Source organism: Heloderma suspectum, chromosome 12 (genome assembly GCF_057233095.1).
Source record: "Heloderma suspectum isolate Gila_16-S chromosome 12, 16-S_ref, whole genome shotgun sequence".
NCBI classification, from domain to species: Eukaryota; Metazoa; Chordata; class Lepidosauria; order Squamata; family Helodermatidae; genus Heloderma; species Heloderma suspectum.
This window is the reverse complement of record NC_139469.1, coordinates 5,321,114-5,341,044: the sequence shown is the minus strand read 5'-3', so window position 1 is coordinate 5,341,044 and position 19,931 is coordinate 5,321,114. Positions and strand designations below refer to the sequence as shown.

Here is a 19,931-nt window from a genome sequence, read left to right as displayed (position 1 = left end):
TCCTATCAGGTTCACACAGCCTGGCCAATGGTTGGGGATTATGGGAGTGGTAGCCTACCCCTGGCTTAGGGGAACATGTCCTCAGCTAGCCTACAAGGGCATGTCCATCAATACTGACATGTCCATCAATACTGACAGTGCACTACCTTCCTATTCCACACTGGAACACCTCTGCTGTTAGAACTGGAAAGAGGAATGTGGCAGCACAGAATTCCAACCTATGTTTTTAAAGGCTAAATTAAGCATTCACTTGATACATAGCATGCAACTTGGTATACACTTTTTCCTTACCTAATAACAAGTGGTGGGTGGATCCTTACAGGGAAAGCAATGTGCAGGAAGGGGGGGGGGGGAGTCTTATCTCTTCCCTTGCATGTGCAGGTAGAATGCCTGGGAGGAAATCCTTATTAGCACAGATGGAGACTTATTTCCTAAATGTTCTTGTCATGGGGGAAGGTGATCATGGTTCCAATAGTGCTGAGGGAGATAAGCCTCCCCTCCCTGAATGCTGCATTCCCTGGAAGGATGCCCCCCCCCCCAAGTTAGGTAAGGAAAAACATTATCAAACAGGTGTCTACTTTGGCTCTAAGTTGGCCAAGTTTCTCTGAGCTGGTATGGTAGGTATCTTGTACCAGCACAATTAAACTCATTTTTTTTGTTTGTACCTTACCCCTATTTGTTTGTGCCACTTCCCTTTCTGTACACACAGGGCCCCAGTTTTTCACTTTGGTGTGACTCCTCTTTATTGCCAAGTGTATGTTTTGTTTGTTTACTTTTGTGCCTTCATTTATGTTTGAACAAGGGAGCAAACACCCACTCTTGCAGGCCATGAAGACTCAAAGTGCCAGGTTGCCTTGTTCTTAACAGTGGGAGGGAGTATGTTGGGACTGTAGGACCTCTGGAGTAATTAGGATTTATGTATTTCCTGTTCTTTGTTTTTTGTCTTTGCTTCCAATAACAGTCCGTTATTGAGCAGGTCTCATGGGATAACTGAAATGCACCAGATTCCAGGGTCCCTGTCATATAGGTAATCTAACTAGCACCTGCCAAGCAATGTTGCTTCTCTGAGGCACAGCCCACTTCATGCATGCTCTGCTCACATCTCCATGGCTAATAAGAATCTCTCCATCCCTCTTAATTACATTGGAGGCTGGGTGAGTGGAACAAGAGTCAGAATCACAAAACTTCGCACACCAGATAAATGGCTGCGTCTGTGCCTCACCCTGCCCTAGCTGACATCCATTGCTGGCGGGATTTCTGCACCTTCTAAGATGCACGAAGGGCATGGGACAAAGAGTGTGCATGCTGGAATAATGTGCATGTCTCAAACTTAACTCTCCATAACAGGCAGTTCTGGACTCTGGGACAGGTGAATCTGATCAAACATGCTACATATAGGGGTAGCCAGAAGTTGTCTGAGAAGCCAGCTGCATTCTCCACAAACAAGGTTCCTGTTCTCTACCTTTTTTTTAGTTAAAATCCCCTTTTAGCCATTTCTTGGTCGATTTATCTACCCAGCTCTTTTGTTTATTTTCTTCTCCTGACCATCACAACAGTTTTAACTGTTGGAATTCTGGGTTTCAAGATGACCTGATGGAAGGAAGCCGCTGATTTGTCTGCAGAGTTTCAAGAACAAAAAAAATATATCAGTCACTACTATATATAAGGTGTCTATCTCCAAAAAGTGATTTCATGCTGGATGAGGTTGTTATTTTTCAGAAATTAGTACATTGTGGCCCACCAAAATAAGTATTTCGCCTAAGTAAGAAGAGAGGCCCTTGAGATCCACATTTTTAATACAGCAAAAAAATGCAGCTCCGTTTGGATGTACTGTAACCATTTTCTTCTTAGCCACCTGTACCACCACCTCTAATACAGGGAGTCAACTGTACCTCGGAGAACAAGCAATTGTAACATATTGTGCCCTTTTAACTGATGTAGGAGCAGAGTATGTATGTCTGATACTGGATTAGCATTGCATTTAGTCAGTGAATCTACACTATCCTTAAAGCTGACTTACACGTACAACAGAATTGCATGCTGCTGTTCTTGTTGGACTATGTCACTTCCGGTTTTGTGTTGGGGGAGAGGATTACAAGTTTGAACATCCCCCTCCAATTTTTTTAAAAAAACATTTCACGGAGAAAACTACCATTTTGGAATGAGGGGTTGTAGGCTAGTCTTCTCCCTGATGTCCTTGTGAGTTTTTGTTGTAAAGAAGCATTCAAAAATACATTCCTCTTCTCCGCCCACCCTGGGAGTGTGAATTGGTATAGTCCATCTGGAGCTGCACCACAAGATTATGTTGCATGTAAATCAATCAGTGCTGCCAGCAATTGGGGTACAAGCCAATAATCATTGTACCCATTCCTCTCTACCAACCTCTTCCAATTTGTAAGTTCTGCAATTATGTTTGAAGTGAGGGCCAACATCCCTCACTGTTTATTTGTGCCAACATCCATTTGCTACCATTTTAAAGATAGATGTCCTTGTCTCACTGTTTTGTGACTGGATCTCATTTTAAGAAACATGTGTTCCATTGTGAAATAGCAGGTGTCTGGTATGCCGCTTCTTATACCTTTCTTCCCAAACCATGGCTAGAGCAGAACTGCGAGAGATTCCATGGCCCAGAGGCATGGAGCTCTAGAGGCCATTTCACTTCTTGAATTCTGGGTTAATGTTTTTAGATAGTATCATAAGTACCTCCAACAAATGTAAAATGAGATTGCCGAAAGAAACAGCAAATGCAAGTCTGGCATTACTGTGAGCAGCAAGAATGTTTCACGGTATTGTTGATTTTGTCCTGTTGAAATCCAAAGGGCCCAAAACGTGGGAAGTTTTAACGTAGAAATTACATATTCCTCTGATTAAGCCACACCACTGATTAAGCACCAGGGTGGGGGGGGGAGAAAAGAGGTAACACTCAACTGTATCAAGACTGGCTCCTTTAAACCCTGTGTGAGATAGGCTTTGTCCTGATGGAACTCAATACCTTAAAAAAATGTCCTGAAAAATTTGCCCTTGGCCAGCATTAACCATTGTGTGTATTGCTTGTTGGATGCATCCCTCAGCAGCAGCTGGTGCTCATGAACTATTGATGTGCAGCGCTGGAGTTAGACCAGAATAGGGTGCTGGAACAAAGTCGTTGTGGGGAAAGCTTTGTGGCACTGATGAGCTACAAAGGCTTTTAAACTGCCTCTATAATCCCAGGTATTCACTCTCCCAGTTAAGTTAGCTGTGCCTGTGGTCATTTAGTTCACCTGCAGTCTTTCTCCATCTTCGATTGATTCACCAATAACTCCACTCCGTAACGGTGCATTTTCTGAAGCATGTCCTTCTAATCTCCTCATTGAGGATGCCATCTCTTGCCTTTTCTTTGCCTGAGCATCTGTGCCATTTCTCTGTATTGGACTTTGCCTTTCTCACCAGAATAGCATTTTTAACTGTTTTGTTTGTTCTTCCTCTTCTCCCCTCCATCCTGAATATGCAGAGTCTGAAGGAAGGCCTGACGGTGCAGGAACGCCTCAAGCTCTTTGAATCCAAGGACTTGAAGAAAGACTAGTTCTCTCCTTCCTGTTCATCTTGACCACATGCACCTCCTCGCTTGCAGCATCACAGCACAAGCACCCTTTGTTTTGTTTTTCCTTCCTTAGGATTCTCATTGCTGTTGCTCATCATTTTTTTTTGTACAGATGTTCCAGAAGAAAAGACTGAAAAATGCTGGCAGTTCCTCTGCCCACTGTTTGATGGACTCTCTGATTCCTTGCCTTGACTTATAAAGTTAATAGTCTTGGCAAAAGAGCAGGGAGAGATTGGGGATATCCCCCTTTTGGCTCTTCACACAAAAAGTCCTTTGTACTGTATATCCATTACACTAAGTGTCAGTATTAAGGCTCAACAGCCTATTGATAAGCTAGCTCTGTTTTACCGAATGCATTGGTATAGCAACAGGGCCCTGGGAGGGGGAAACGGGGGGAAGGCAATGCACTGTGCTTAGCTCTGCCACTGTTGAACATAGCCCAGCACTTAAGTGCATGCTTTGAGCCAAATTTTGCACCTCTAAAACAAAACTCGTAGATCTGGTTTTGGCACCAGCTCCCTCAGTCAACCTTGATGGCTACAGCAGTGACAACAAAACATGGGGGGGGGCAGACACTTGAGACAGCCCTGGTTTGTATCTTGCATAGTTCTGCTGTGTGACCAAATTTGAAATCTATTCTCCTAATGCGGCTTAGAACTCTCCTGGAAAAAACTTTTACTAAACTTGTTTGCAAACAATTACAGGCATTGAAATATGAACAGCCACCTCCGAAGTAAATCAAGAGAACCATTATGTAGGCTCTTGGAGGAATGTGTTCCTTAAGATCACCAGGGATCACGGTCCCCTTCAAGCTAATTTCAGACCAGGGCCATGCCACCTGCCTGTGTGTAATAGCACAACACGGCCAACTTTTCTCACACCTGTGAACTTAGAATTTGTGTTCTGCCCAGAAGCTCAGACATGAAGTTTTTCTTTCTTAAAGATAGTTTTTAAAGAAGAAATTGTTTGCACTTCTTACTCTATTTTTGGAATATGTTTATGCCAGCTTCCATCATACAACTGGCAGAAATGGTACAGCATTGTAAATAGCAGGGCTCTTTGCAAAACAAGAAGGGCTTTGGGCATGCTGATATGCAACATGTTTGGGACAGTACCAGGTCAACCTCCCAAGCATAGGTAAGGGCAGAAATGGGAGCTTACCCTTGGATTTGACTTAACAGGTCTAAAAACAGTTCAAGGAAAGAGAATTGTCATCCCTATGTTCATGCAAGCTAGCAGCATCTGCATGTAGACATGCAGTTACAAGATGGCAGTGGAGAAGAGAGCCTAAATAGCAGGGCAATGGCAGGTCACATGATAAGGCTAATAAAAGGTGGTATTTGAAAAATGGCAGGTCAAGTTGAAGAATGTCTGTTAGTACTTGGTCCCATCATTTATCTGAAAAAAAGCAGTTCTGTGGGACCAATTTAGATTTATTTTTTCTACATACTGGGCCTGATGACATAGGCAGTGAATATATTCTTTGATGTATTGAATTCCCAACCCAGTTGGCCTTTCCCAAGCAGGTCAATGTACATAGAGATGCATTGAACAATGCTTGTACATTTCAGTTCCAAAACAGGTGAGCATTGATCTTTTGAACTTGCTGCTTCAGTATTGACAGTTAATTCTGCAAAATTTATGAGCAAGATGGTTTTTGTATTTTAAAGTATTTTACCTGCTTTGCTGATTACTGCATTCTCCACTAATGCTGTAGACTTCAAATTATTTGAGGTGGATTTCTGCTCTACAGCCTGTCACATGGAGCTTTTGGGCAAACACAAATGTGTAAAGTGAAGTTTTGCAATCACTGGCTAGCAAGGTCAACCAATTTCTCTTGCAACTTCATCCTGTCCTTAATGCTTAATTAGACATACAGTTTCATAATAATAAAAACTAGCTGTTTCCAAATAACTCGTTTGGCACAAAAGTATACACAAGGCACATTAAGGTTAACCAAGGCAAGGTGTTCTGTGTATCCTTCATGCTCCTATCTTTTAGCATGCCACAGTGATACCATTCTGTGAGCTGCTATTTGCTGCTATTAATGGCTAAAGCAGAGGTTCATAACATTCTTGCAGTTGTTGCTGTCTTGGAACAGGGTAACCTTCATAGAAGAACTTCAGTTTTGTGCTTGTTACGTGTCTGGCAGTTCCTTTTTAAATTGGGTATGAAAGAAATAAGAGTTGGCTGGTTTTCATTTGATGTTCCTAGCAGTTTGTCCATCCCCTCAGGTTGCAGAGAACTGTTACTGCATATTGGAATAACCAGCATATGTCCTGGTGTGACTAAAGCTGATGTAGCAATTGTCTCTGATGTTATTTTGCAAGCCTGGCTTGTTTTCTCTCTCCTTCAGCATTGACTAGGCTTTTAACTGGGCAGAAGAAACATTTTTCCATGTGATTTACCTACAATATGAGAGAAACCTGCCAGAAGAACAAATTATCCCTTGCAAAACCATTTGGTGTTGATCCATATACTTCCTTTTCTAAAAACAGAAATGTCATCTTTCTTCTAGGATTATAGTAGCCAATGTTTTGCAAACATTTAAATTGGTGTAAAAAGGAGAGTAAGGCAACCGAACTTCCTTTTGCTCAAGACAGTCTATACTGCTGTGATCAAGGTGCTCTCCATACCCAGAAAAGCAAGGTGGTATTCTTGGAGTTGTATTTTTAAAATGGCTCTTAAAGGACACAGTATATACATTGTGTGAATAAAATGGCATATCCTGTTGCAAGCTGCTGCATTTTATACAAACCTACACTACAAAAATAACCAGAATGAGTGGCCAAAGTGAAAGTTCAACACAGATGGACTGTATAAATACACCTGCATAATGGCTTCTTAAACCTTGTCTGTTGCAGATAATTTTTTCTTCTCTTTTTGAAACAAAATCCTGTTAATTCAACTTGTTTTCCTTTGTTATGAAATGGAAAAGGGGGATTGCTTGTGCTGCTGTGCAAACTCCAAGCAGGCTGTTTTTCCTGTGGCAGAGGCTGCCTACAAGTAGCCCTATACGTTGTTTTAAAAAAGTGTCGCTTTTTGTAATGACAACATACTTGATTAGAATCCCACTGGACTTTTTTGCATTTTGGTGGTTCATACGCAGTACTTCATTGTGAACACTTTAAGCACATGCACGCTCAGTGTAGCTTATCTTTTCTTTGTAATTCCCCCCCCCCTTTTTAAAGCTTTGTTATTCTCTTTAAAAAATAATTTAAAACCTGTATAGTATTCAAAGCACGCAATGTAAATATTTATTACTCAAAAGCTAGTGGAGGGTTTTTTGGGGTGACTTTTTTTTAATCTTGTTCTAATACAGATGTCCTTTTGACTTGGAAAAGGAAATTAGTGTAACCTGATAACCCTGCTCTATGTTCCCTTACAGAATGTTTGTTGGTTTGTTTGAATGTTATAAATATATTTTAAAATTTCTCTGATACCTTTTTAGTTTTGGAAATGCCTGTCCAAAGAACATCTACAGTGTTTCAAAACTTTAAACCTATGTATCTATACATTGCATTTCTTCCCCATTCAGTTAAATAATCTTATAGTTGACAGTGGCATAAACCACTTGGGTGTGCAAATATACTATATTTATATAGTAATGGTGGTGGTAGCTACTCTGTCACTAAGCATACACCAATATTCTTGCATGGTAATTTAACACTGTTGCAGAATAAACGAAGGATTTCTTGAAGGGAGCCAAGTAGATTTCAATTCCCACAACCCACACGTCCCTTTCAAGTTACACGGCATGGTATTGTAACAGCATGGCAGAATACAGTTAACATAGGATGATTGCTCAATTTACAGTTACACTATGTTTCATTACAATGTAGTTTTAACAGGGTTGAGTTGCAGTGCTTGCCACTAGAATCTATGACACTTCTCAGTAGAGAGAGGAGTCTTACTGACTGCATGACTTGGAGAACAGTTATGTGGCACGTATATAAATGTTTTGATTTTGCTAATGGTGTTCAGCCTCAGGCCATGCCTGGAACTCCACTAGAGGGTAAATGAAACTGGGGGAGTTGACAGCAGAGCCTAATATAGTGCCAACAGAACTAACAAATCTGGTAAATGTGGATTGGCTTAGGATTGGTACTTCATTCTGCCAGTAGAACACTGATTCTAATCTAGTTTAAAACAGCAGCTATCATGTGTTAGAAATAGCTATTCTAAGTGCACATTTTGTTTTTGAGTGGCAAAAGCCTGTACTAATACAATGTTCCAAAATGGTACTTATTTGGACAAAAACGTTATGTGTGGCTAAAAAGGTAAGCCAGCACTGTATGCACATAGTATCACTACTTGAGTTCTTCCTCGTGCCCAGTCATCACTGGCCTACTTCTAAAAGATACTGAGGTTATTTCAGCTTACACTATAAGCCTGCCTGACCAACAAACAGACTTACATGAGCTTCATCTCCAAACTGACCATAACTGATTGTATTATACAGTGGTCATCCAAGAATTAAGCAAGAGGACAATATACAATTCCTGCAGTTCTGCACACTGCAGAGGCAGAACAAGGCCATGGGAATATCGTGTTTGTTTTTGTAGGGGGCAGCTATGATGCTAACCACCAAAACAAAACCTCGTATCTTAAGAGGTGTAAATAAAACCAATTCACTCGAGGACTGAGGGGAGGTCCCCACAAATCTGCCTGGTGATTAACGTGTCCAATCTGACTTTCTTTTTTCTTAACAAAGAATGTGTTTGAGCCTCCCCCTATGAGTCTGAAAGGTATATATCTCCTCTTTGTTATTTTCATGCTTTTCAAAGAGCTATTTCCCTCTTCAGCTGTTCACTGTAATAGAAGTATCACCAATGTCACAGTATTTATTCCTTACAAACTTTGTGTGACATGCTAGGGTTCCCATGGATGTAGCTGATGATTATTTTGTAAATATTACTTAAGTATACATAAAACTATATCGTAATAAACTATTTTTGCACCACCTTTGGCATGCTGTGGAGAAGGTTTTTGTTGGCACTAGAACAGCAGGTAAGATCTTGGGTTTAGTACTCCAATGCACTTGCATCCTTCAGCATATATACATATTTCAGCTAGAAATGGGAGACAGAAATCAAGGCAGCTATACTCACTAATAACTGAGCTCTATGCGATGCATAAGCACTATGAATATATACAGCCTCTACCTCCTGTAGCTTAGCCTGCTCTTGAGAGGCATTTCAGGGCAGGTACACAGCAAAGAGCACACTTGAAAATATAAAGATGTCCTTATGATTTTCACAGGATTTAATTCTGTATATTTAGGGATGATTAAGGCTTTGACACTGATCTAGCATCTTCCTTCCTAAAATCTAATGATTTTCAGGCACAGAATACATACATACCTTCAACTACTAATATGTACCCACCTCTCAGCTGCAATGGACAGTAGTTCAAAGACAGACAAGCAAGCTGCTACCCCTCCAGCCTGTTTCCTCTTCCTTTATGCAGTTTGAGCATAAGGAAGTTTGTGACTGCTGAAGCTTCTGCAATAATGTGTTTTTTTCATATCACATGGTTTTGTTCTCACAACTGGTAGGAAAGCTGTTAGATAATGCTTTACAACGGGTGAGCAACACATGCGCCACATGCACGCGCGCGCACACATTTTTGGAAGAGAACAAGGTGCGTGAGGAACACACACCCTGTTTGGAAGCAGAACCGTGCTCCCAGATGGTTCAGGAGAGCACAATTCTGCTTGGAAACAGAATTTTGCTTCCCAAATGCCTGGTTTACTTCCAAAATCAGGGGTTGTTGCCGCTCCTGCATTCCTCTCTCAACAATTCATTCTTGAAACTGGCTCAACCTCTATAAACGCTGAAGTAGTATTTCTGCACCCAAATTTTGGCCTTGGCTATAACTTGCACACTTAACATAAGGTGCCCTCTACTTAGTCTGTTTCTGCACCTAGCCATTTCTTAGCAGAAAGACAAGTTCTCAAGTGTGCCCCTCCTCACCTTAAGTTCCATGGCTCAACTCTGCATATTTGCAGTACATACAAGAAAGAGCAGTAGAACCTACCTGTGAGTTATGTACATACATATATGGCATTTATTTGCAAGTATATCTGATAGTTAAGGACTCCAGTCTCTTGCCTTACATAGCATATAAATCATCAGTCAACAGACCATTAGTACATCATATTATATGTACACATATTAATAAAAATGCATGTTAGCAAAAATGGAAGCATAGCGTATAACTAGGAAAGTGGAAAAAACAAATGGTTCTGTCCTTCCTAAGACTGTATCAATGTAGAATGCAACCAGGTGAGCTACACTTTAAAATGATCCCAAATATTTAACAAATCCAAAAGATTCCTGCACATTAAAGCTAGCATCTCAGGAAGAACACCACAGCAAACCTAATAATAAATGCTGTCCGCTGTGCAGGCAGAGTTGTTTTTCCAGCGGTCACAAATATGCCATTTCTGTTCTACTCTCAGTCTTAGGTGGTCTGTACTTGCATACTATTTCTGCATGTATGAATTTGATCTCAGTTGGGCTCTTTGCACAACATGACAACCCACTGTGGATTATTTAACCTATGGGGAGGCTGCAGCACATATGGCCACTTTGCTGCTTAGTTCCTGTTAAAACGACTGTGCCATTCTCAAATAGTATGAGTCTTTGAACCAAACTTTGAACTAAAATATTTACTGCTGTTAAGTTGTCATTTGTTAAGTTTTATTCTTTTTCAATACTTGCTTTTCTTTTGGGGGGAAAAATATATAATTAGCTGGATTGTAGTCCTCCCAAATCTTTTCAAATTCTGCCAGGAAAATATTCACACAGTCTCTGTCCTCCACTATCAGCAGATTCTCTCTGTTGTTCTGGATTGCTTGAGTGGTCCAGTTCAAAGAGCCAGTGATTAGCATCTTTTTGTCAACGATGGCAAACTTATGGTGCATGTAGCCAGTCTCCTGATCGTGACGTACCTGAATCCCTAAAAAATTAGAATAGCCCATTCAGCCCCACAAATTTGATTGCATCTTCTCACCAAATGTACTTAGGACTATACTGTAAAGTTCTCTAAGCATGCAAAAATTACTTGTCTCTAGGGCAAACTACAGAATTTCAGCCACTGAATTTCTGCAAGTACAAAGGTCTGAAACTAGGTTAATTTCACCCAGTGCAGGCAGTCCTACCTTGAAATAATTATTAATTCTCTAATATACCAAACACACACACACACCCCCTCACACACACAGCAATTAGGCTTTTTTTTTCCTTTTCCAAAAAAAGCTTGCATTGGAGCCAAGCCTAATTGCAGTGATGTGCGTTTTCTGGCAAATGTGAATTACGCCTCAGTTGAAAGCGACAGCAAAACTGAAGGTGCCCCAACAGTGGAAGAGAGCTGGACTCTACTGAAATGGATGAGTGGTTGTCAGCATATCATGCAGTTCTTTGGGTTGTAAAATTAGTGTGTCGACACTTTTCCTATAGAAATTTCTGCATAATATAACATTTAAATCACGTTAAGGGAGCAATCCTATGACCATAGGATATCTTATTTTCCAGGAAATGACCTCCCCCCATATCCGTGCTGCCAGCCTCGTCCTCTGTGCTCACAAGAGGAGTGCAGAGCAGCTGATAAGCAGCGTGTCTGGGGGCATTCTGGGGCAGATGGAAATGCCTGTACGACACATCCGATGTGTCGTACAGCAGCCTCCTCCCCCGCTCAGCCCTCTCGTGGCTAAACAGCCGCAATCAGCTGTCTAGCCAAAAATGCAGGGCAGGAGAAGCGCAGAGGGAATGATCCCCTCCGTGCTTCTCCTGCCCTGCTTTGGATAGGTGGTCGCCTCCAAGTTCAGAGGTAGCCGCCTATCTGGATAGGATTGTGCCCTAAGTGTACTTTAATTTCCCCCCTCAAATACTTCAAGTCAAATTCTTGTGGTGTGTTGGGGCAAAAAATTAACACGGGGTACTTTTTTCAGTTTTGTTGTTTATTAAATACAAGTAAAATAAACATGCTAAATTAGTTTTAATTTATTATGCATGTTCCTGCATAAATGCAAAATTTTCCCACACAAATGACCCTATGCAAACTCACCTAATTTGCATTGGAAAATTTTCCAATACAAACTGGACATTTTCCAGCGCAAATGACCCTATATCACTGCCTAATTGCGACATAGCAAGGGGGCATCTTCATATGTGTTTCTTGCCCCATACACTTTGAATACTTTTTAAACCTATAACGGGAATGTCTTTAAAATATTCCCATATAGGATCTTCCATACTACCACCATCCATGACAGTTTGTGAAGTTAAGTATGGGAATAATGGAACCTGCACACTGGACAATTTTGTTTTTTCCTTTTTCCAGTGTTGCTCCTTTCTGCTTCACTTTGCCTTGGCCCTCCCCTCCCCTCCCCTCCCCTCAACAGCTGCAAACAAAAATGAAATACCCATAACTAAAAAGTAGGAGTAAGGTCTGATAGTTATTAGGCAGGCTTTGTTTTGTTGTTTATTCGGTCAGTCGTTTCCGACTCTTTGTGACTTCATGGACCAGCCCACGCCAAAGCTTCCTGTCGGCTGTCGCCACCCCCAGCTCCCCCAAGGTCGAGTCCGTCACCTCCAGAATATCATCCATCCGTCTTGCCCTTGGTCGGCCCCTCTTCCTTTTGCCTTCCACTTTCCCTAGCATCAAGGGTATCCTGTCTTCTCATTATGTGGACTAGTTTTATTTTCATTAGGGAAAAATGAGATGCCTATATTTGGTAGGTAAATGTTCGTATTTGAAAAATGATCAAACTGGTTCTTCATTTACATACAAAAGCCTCTTTAAACTCAATGTAGTTGGTAGAAGCTGCAGCCATGATAGCACAGAATGATAAACCAGAATACTGGAATGTTTGCTTAGTGCAGGGTCGGCAACTTGTCGCCCAAAACTCCAAATGTTTTGGGTGACAACTCCCAAGATTTTGACTGATTTTATTTACTTAGTTGGTTATTGAATGTATTACATGCCTCATAAATTTCTCTAGGTGTTTTATAATAATAATGATACAAATAAAATCACAATAAAATGAACAATACAAAACTAATGAACATGCCAGGTATAGGATCCCTCACCACTGACTATGCTGCGTAGGGCTGACAGGCGTTGTAGGTCAAAGCATCTGGAGGGCCACAACTTGCCTACTCATGTCTTAGAGCAAACCGGGGATCCTAGCTTGTTGTACCCCTTACGAGCTAGAATTGCAAACTAGGGATTGTTCTTGGTTTACAATTCTTGTTTGGAAGCCACAAGCCAAGACTGTCTGTTCAGACAACATGCTAAGCAAACCCAGGGAGGAGCAAAGCAGGAGTGAACAGGCTGCACGCAGTAGCGCTCAGCTCATTTACAATAAACCAGAATTCTCTAAAATCCTGGTATCATTTTTTGCTAACATGGACACTGATTCACTTTACAGATTTAACTGTAGGGCTACCATGCTTATATCCGATTATAATTTAAGAGCAACGTAGTGTTTATTAAGTTTTTCAAGTATATATAAGTACTCAGTATTTACTAACTTTTATGGATGTTTTATGATAAAAAAATCATGGTATGATGAAAATGGACTTTAATTTGGGGGGGGGTCTGATTTTTAAAAAATCACTGTTATGCACCCTGGTATAAGAGAGCGTGTGTGGCCTGTCCACGCTTTTGCTATGGTCCCACCCCCTTTTACAGGAAGCCTGATTCCGGATGACCATCAGGAAAAACTTCCTGACTGTTAGAGCAATACGACAACGGAGCCCATTCCCTAGGGAGGTACCACAGAATGGAGAATACCATTTCTCAGGTACACCCTTAATAAAGCTCTTAACAGCAAAAAGAGCCGGAAGGAGGCTCCCCCACCCCCGGCTTCAGACCTACTATTGTATTAATATTGGTAAGTATGGTGCAAACTCAAATCAGTCCATCCTAAAGGAAATCAACCCTGAGTGCTCACTGGAAGGACAGATACTGAAGCTGAAGCTCAAATATTTTGGCCACCTAATGCGAAGAGAAGAGTCACTGGAAAAGACCCTGATGCTGGGAAAGACTGAAGGCAAAAGGAGAAGGGGACGGCAGAGGGTGAGATGGCTAGATAGCATCACCGATGCAACGAATATGGGCTTGAGCACGCTCCGGGAGAGAGCGCAGGACAGGAAGGCCTGGCGTGCTGTGGCCCATGGGGTCACGAAGAGTCGGACACGACTGAACAACAACAACGGTGCAAACAAATAAAAGAATAAAGCCGCCTCGAGCGCCGTTTTTGGTAGAAAGGCGGGGCACAAACCAAATCCAACCATCCAGCAAATTAACGGCCGGAGATGTCGTGGGGCGCTTCCACCTCTGGTTAATACGCGGTTCCACGCTGATTGTGGGCGCAGCGAGGGGGGAGGGGGGCCCGCGCTCGCGGCCCCGCCCAACCACCCGTCCCCCTCAGGCCGCCATTTCCTCCCACGGGCGCGTCGCCCTGCCGCTCTTACCGGCCAGCCGGAGGGGCCCGATCTGGGAGCCGTTGAGGGCCATGTAATCGGCGTCGGTGACGACGCGGACGCGGACGCCGCGCCGGTGCAAGAGGACGACGGCCCGGCGGAGCTGCGGGCTGGAGAAGGCGAAGAGGCAGAGGTCGAGCGAGCGCCGCGCCGCCAGCACGCGGGCCAGGAGGCGGCTGAGCGCGCTCTCGCCGTGGGGCAGCGGGCACGCGCACGGGGCGCGCGGCCGGCCCTCGGCCCCCGCCAGCAGCTCCTCGACACACGTCACGCGCGACGGGAAGAAAAGCACCTCGCGCACCGGCGACGGCCTCCCCGCCCGCCGGCGCCATCTCAGCAGCCAGCAGGCCAGCGCGTCAAGAGCCGCGCCGAGCCCAACCGCGAGCAGAGCCCGCGCCACCCCGCGCCACATCGTCGCCTCAGGAGCGAGGTGGTGCCGCCGCGCATGCGCGCCTCCCAGCCCAGCCCTGGTTTAACCGCCGTTTTTCCGCCCCAGAGCGCGTGGGAGCCACGGCGCGTGCGCCTCGCCTCGCCGCGCGTGGAACCCCCACAGCGCATGCGCCCCCGTCTCTTCCTCTCGCAACCGCCGATTTAACCGCCTTTTTTTTTTTCCTTCTCCTCAGAGCGCGTGGGATCGCCAAAGCGCATGCGCGCGCTCTCCCACCCTTGGCTTTCTCTCTCAACTACCGGCCTGATTTAAGCCTCTTTTTTTTTTTTTAGCCTCAGACCATTGGGCTCGCTACAGCGCATGCGCTTTGTCGCGCCCCCCCCCCCCCCGGCCTTTGCTCGTCTTCGTTTAGGCTGCAATGCTATATATGGTTACGTAGGAGTAAGTTCTATTGAACTCAGTGGGACTTACTTCTGAGTTGACATGTATCGGATTGCATTGTTAGTCCAGCTAGCTAATTTCCCCCGGGGTAAAACAGACTGTGAATGAAGCTGTGGTTTACTGTACTCATTTATAACGACTTTTGATGGGGGATACGTGGCGAAACAACACTACAAGCGACAAGGATCTTGGGATTGTAGATCACAAGCTGAATATGAGCCAACCATGTGATGTGGCTGCAAAAAAGGCCAATGCTATTTTGGGCTGCATTAATGGAAGCACCCCCTTCATGCATCACTGCCTTGTTGTGGCGAAGGGGCTTGCGTAACTCAGTGAAGCCATAAGCTATGCCGTGCAGGGCCACCCAAGACGGACAGGTCATGGCAGAGAGTTCTGACAAAATGTGGTCCACTGGAGAAGGAAATGGCAACCCACTCCAGTATTCTTGCCAAGAAAACCCCATGGAACGTATCACAAGGCTAAAAGAGATGACGCCGGAAGACACCCTCAGGTCGGAAGGTGTCCAATATGCTACTGGGGAAGAGCAGAGGGTATTTCCAAGTAGCGCCAGAAAGAGTGAAGCGGCTGGGCCAAACCCGAAAGGACACTCAGCTGTGGATGTGTCTGGCGGTGAAAAGAAAATCCGATGCTGTAAAGAACAATATTGTTTAGGAACCTGGAATGTCAGATCAATGAATCAAGGTAAGCTGGAGGTGGTCAAACATGAGATGGCAAGATTGAACATCGACATCTTGGGAATCAGCGAACTAAAATGGACAGGCATGGGCGAATTTAATTCAGGTGACCATCATATCTACTATTGTGGGCAAGAATCCCTTAGAAGAAATGGAGTAGCACTCATAGTCAACAAAAGGGTGGGAAAAGCAGTACTGGGGTACAATCTTAAAAATGATAGAATGATCTCAGTACGAATCCAAGGCAAACCATTCAACATCACAGTAATTCAAGTCTATGCCCCAACCACTGAGGCCGAAGAAGCTGAGGTTGATCGGTTCTATGAAGACCTACAACACCTTCTAGAACTAACACCAAAAAAAGATGTCCTCTTCATCATAGGGGATTGGAATGCTAAAGTAGGAAGTCAAGAAATCACCGGGATAACAGGCAGGCATGGCCTTGGTGTACAAAATGAAGCAGGACAAAAGCTAATAGTTTTGCCAAGAGAACATGCTGATCATAGCAAACACTCTTTTCCAACAGCACAAGAGGCGACTCTACACATGGACGTCACCAGATGGTCAATATCGAAATCAGATTGATTATGTCCTTTGCAGCCAAAGATGGAGAAGCTCCATACAGTCAGTAAAAACAAGACCTGGAGCTGACTGTGGCTCAGATCATGAGCTGCTTCTTGCAAAATTTCGGCTTAAATTGAAGAACGTCGGGAAAACCACTAAACCGTTCAGGTATGACCTAAATCATATCCCTGATGAATATACAGTGGAGGTGAGGAATAGATTTCAGGGATTAGACCTGATAGACAGAGTGCCTGAGGAACTATGGACGGAGGTCCGTAACATTGTTCAGGAGGCAGCAACGAAATCCGTCCCAAAGAAAAAGAAATGCAAGAAAGCAAAGTGGCTGTCTGATGAGGCTTTACAAGTAGCTCACGAAAGAAGGGAAGCGAAAAGCAAGGGAGAAAGAGGAAGATATACCCAACTGAATGCAGAGTTCCAGAGAATAGCAAGGAGAGACAAGAAGGCCTTCTTAAATGAACAATGCAAAGAAATGAGGAAAACAACAGAATGGGAAAGACTAGAGATCTCTTCAAGAAAATTGGAGATCTCAAGGGAACGTTTTGTGCAAAGACGGGCATGATAAAGGACAAAGAAGGCAGGGACCTAACAGAAGCAGATGAGATTAAGAAGAGGTGGCAAGAATACACAGAAGAACTATACAGGAAAGATCTGAACGTCCCTGATAGCCATGATAGTGCGGTCACTGAACTTGAGCCGGACATCCTAGAGAGTGAAGTCAAGTGGGCCTTAGGAAGCATTAGTAACAACAAAGCTAGCGGAGATGACAGTATTCCAGCTGAGCTATTTAAAATCCTAAAAGATGATGCTGTTAAAGTGCTGCATTCAATATGCCAACAAATCTGGAACACTCAACAGCGGCCACAAGACTGGAAAAGGTCAGTTTACATTCCAATTCCAAAGAAGGGCAACGCCAAAGAGTGTTCAAACTACCGCACAATTGCGCTCATTTCACATGCCAGCAAGGTGATGCTCAAAATCCTACAAGCTAGGCTTCAGCAGTATGCGAACCGAGAACTACCGGAAGTACAAGCTGGGTTTCGAAGAGGCAGAGGAACTAGAGATCAAATCGCCAACATTCGCTGCATCATGGAGAAAGCAAGAGAATTCCAGAAAAACGTCTATTTCTGCTTCATTGACTACGCTAAAGCCTTTGATTGTGTGGATCACAACAAACTGTGGCAAATTCTTAAAGTGACGGGAGTACCAGACCACCTTACCTGTCTGCTGAGAAACCTGTACGAGGGTCAAGAAGCAACAGTAAGAACCGGACATGGAACAACCGAGTGGTTCAAAATTGGGAAAGGAGTAGGACAAGGCTGCATATTGTCACCATGCTTATTTAACTTATATGCAGAGTACATCATGAGAAACGCCGGGTTGGATGAATCACAGGTCGGAATTAAGATTGCCGGGAGAATTATCAACAACCTCCGATATGCAGACGATACCACCCTAATGGCAGAAAGCGAAGAGGATCTAAAGAGCCTCTTATTGAGGGTGAAAGAGGAGAGTGCAAAAGCGGGTTTGAAACTCAACATTAAAAAAACGAAGATCATGGCATCTGGCCCCATCACTTCCTGGCATATAGAAGGGGAAGAAATGGAAGCAGTGACAGATTTTACTTTCTTGGGCTCCAAGATCACCGCAGACGGTGACTGTAGCCATGAAATTCAAAGACGCTTGCTCCTTGGGAGGAAAGCTATGGCAAACCTAGACAGCATAGTAAGAAGCAGAGACATCACCTTGCCGACAAAGGTCCGTCTAATCAAAGCTATGGTTTTCCCAGTAGTAATGTATGGCTGTGAGAGCTGGACTATAAGGAAGGCTAAGCGCCGAAGAATTGATGCTTTCGAACTGTGGTGCTGGAGAAGACTCTTACGAGTCCCCTGGACTGCAAGGAGGTCAAATCAGTCCATCCTAAAGGAAATCAACCCTGACTGCTCATTGAAAGGACAGATAATGAAGCTGAAGCTCCAATATTTTGGCCACCTAATGCGAAGAGAAAACTCCCTGGAAAAGACCCTGATGCTGGGAAAGACTGAAGGCAAAAGGAGAAGGGGACGGCAGAGAATGAGATGGCTAGATAGCATCACGGATGCAATGAATATGAACTTGAGCACGCTCCGGGAGAGAGCGCAGGACAGGAAGGCCTGGCATGCTATGGTCCATGGGGTCACGAAGAGTCGGACACGACTGAACGACTGAACAACAACAATGGAAGCACAGCTTCCAAATCCCGGGAAGTACTAGTTCCCCTCTACTCAGCACTGGTTAGGCCTCATCTGGAGTACTGTGTCCAGTTCTGGGCACCACACTTGAAGAAGGATGCAGACAAGCTGGAGAGGGTTCAGAGGAGGGCAACAAAGATGATCAGGGGGCTGGAAACAAAGCCCTGTGAGGAGAGACTGAAAGAACTGGGCATGTTTAGCCTTGAGAAGAGAAGACTGAGGGGAGATCGGATAGCGCTCTTCAAGTACTTGAAAGGTTGTCCCAGAGAGGAAGACCAGGATCTCTTCTCGATCATCCCAGAGTGCAGGACACGGAATAATGGGCTCAAGTGACAGGAAGCCACATTCCGGCTGAACATCAGGAGAAACATCCTGTTAGAGCAATACGACCATGGAACCCATTCCCTAGGGAGGTGGTGGGCTCTCCCACACTGGAGGCGTTCAAGACGAGGCTGGACAGCCATCTGTTGGGGATGCTCTGACTTGGATTCCTGCATTGAGCAGGGGGTTGGACTCGATGGCCTTGTAGGCCCCTTCCAGCCCTACTCTTCTATGATTCTATGAACTAAAATATCCCCACAGCTGCCTAAGGTTTTAAAAACATGGTTCTAGATTATCATGGTGAGACATACCTGTGGGCTACAAAAGTTAAAGGATTTTTTTCGTAAAGGTGGAACGTTTGTAGTGAGGGAAGCTGATATTATATAGTTTAGCATTCTTAGTATGTCTGAACTTGTCCTTTAACACCAGCCATGATGGTGCTATATGTAGCTCATCAGGGAGGAAGTTCCAAAGATGTGGGGCTACTACTAAGAAAACCCTATCCCTCACACCCACCTGCCTACTTCAGCAGGCTCAGGCAGGTATAGGCAGTCCTTCAGATAATATGGTCCCAAACAATTTAGGGCCTCAAAAGGCCAAATCCAGCACCTTGAATTGCACCCAGAACCTAACAGGGAACCAATATAAACACTAGAATAGGACTAATATGATCTGAATGCCTAGGCCCCCAGAAGCATTCTACCTGTTGCAGTCTGTAGCAGTTGCAGTTGAGGGCCATGTAATTGGCAGTTGCAGTTTCTCAATTATCTTCATAGGCAGCCCCATGTAGGAGTAATCTAACCTGGATGTAACCAAGGCATGTGTCACTGTGGCTAGGTCAGTTTTCTCTAAATAGGGCCGTAGCTGCTGCACCAGCCTAAGCTGGTAAAAACCACTCCTGGCAGTGGCCACCTCTGCCTCAATAGGAAACACTGAATCCAGGAGCATTCCCAGTACCTAGCCCTTCAGGGGGAGTGTCAGATCTAAACCTCCCACGGTCAGATCTAAACCTCCATCTAGTTTAGCAGATTTCCCAATCCACAGTACTTCCATCTTATCCAGATTAATTTTCATCTTTTTAGCCCTCATCCATTCAAATACTATTCCCAGACACCTGTCCAGGGTTTCAACTGCCTCCCTGGGATTAGATGGTGGAAAAGAGAGAGAGTGCTGTGTGTCATCTGTATACTGATGACACCCCAG

General features: G+C 44.1%; 2 protein-coding genes across 4 annotated transcripts in view; one reads left to right on the top strand and one right to left on the bottom strand.

Moving 5' to 3' along the window:
* Positions 1–6,022, top strand: part of MPRIP (myosin phosphatase Rho interacting protein) — a 164,241-nt gene extending 158,219 nt beyond the window's left edge. For all 3 annotated transcript variants that reach the window (XM_084818180.1, XM_084818179.1, XM_084818181.1), the window contains one exon: positions 3,491–6,022. In XM_084818180.1, coding sequence (XP_084674306.1) covers positions 3,491–3,562 — 72 coding nt within the window. In that variant the 3' untranslated portion in view covers positions 3,563–6,022. The remainder of the gene's footprint in view (positions 1–3,490) is intronic.
* A 2,128-nt stretch (positions 6,023–8,150) lies between these two features.
* Positions 8,151–14,497, bottom strand: PLD6 (phospholipase D family member 6). The gene is made up of 2 exons (XM_084818182.1): positions 14,065–14,497; positions 8,151–10,543 (listed from the first exon to the last, which is right to left on the bottom strand). Exons 1-2 carry the CDS (start codon positions 14,480–14,482, stop codon positions 10,278–10,280), a joined length of 684 nt encoding a protein of 227 aa, XP_084674308.1. The 5' UTR covers positions 14,483–14,497; the 3' UTR covers positions 8,151–10,277.
* Positions 14,498–19,931: the final 5,434 nt, after the last annotated feature.

Excerpts from the sequence above, each read along its gene's own strand:
- PLD6 (XM_084818182.1), bottom strand. The coding sequence starts at position 14,482 with ATGTGGCGCGGGGTGGCGCGGGCTCTGCTCGCGGTTGGGCTCGGCGCG. Across the intron at positions 10,544-14,064 it reads CGGGCCCCTCCGGCTGGCCG|GGATTCAGGTACGTCACGAT; the intron begins GTAAGAGCGGCA and ends CTAATTTTTTAG.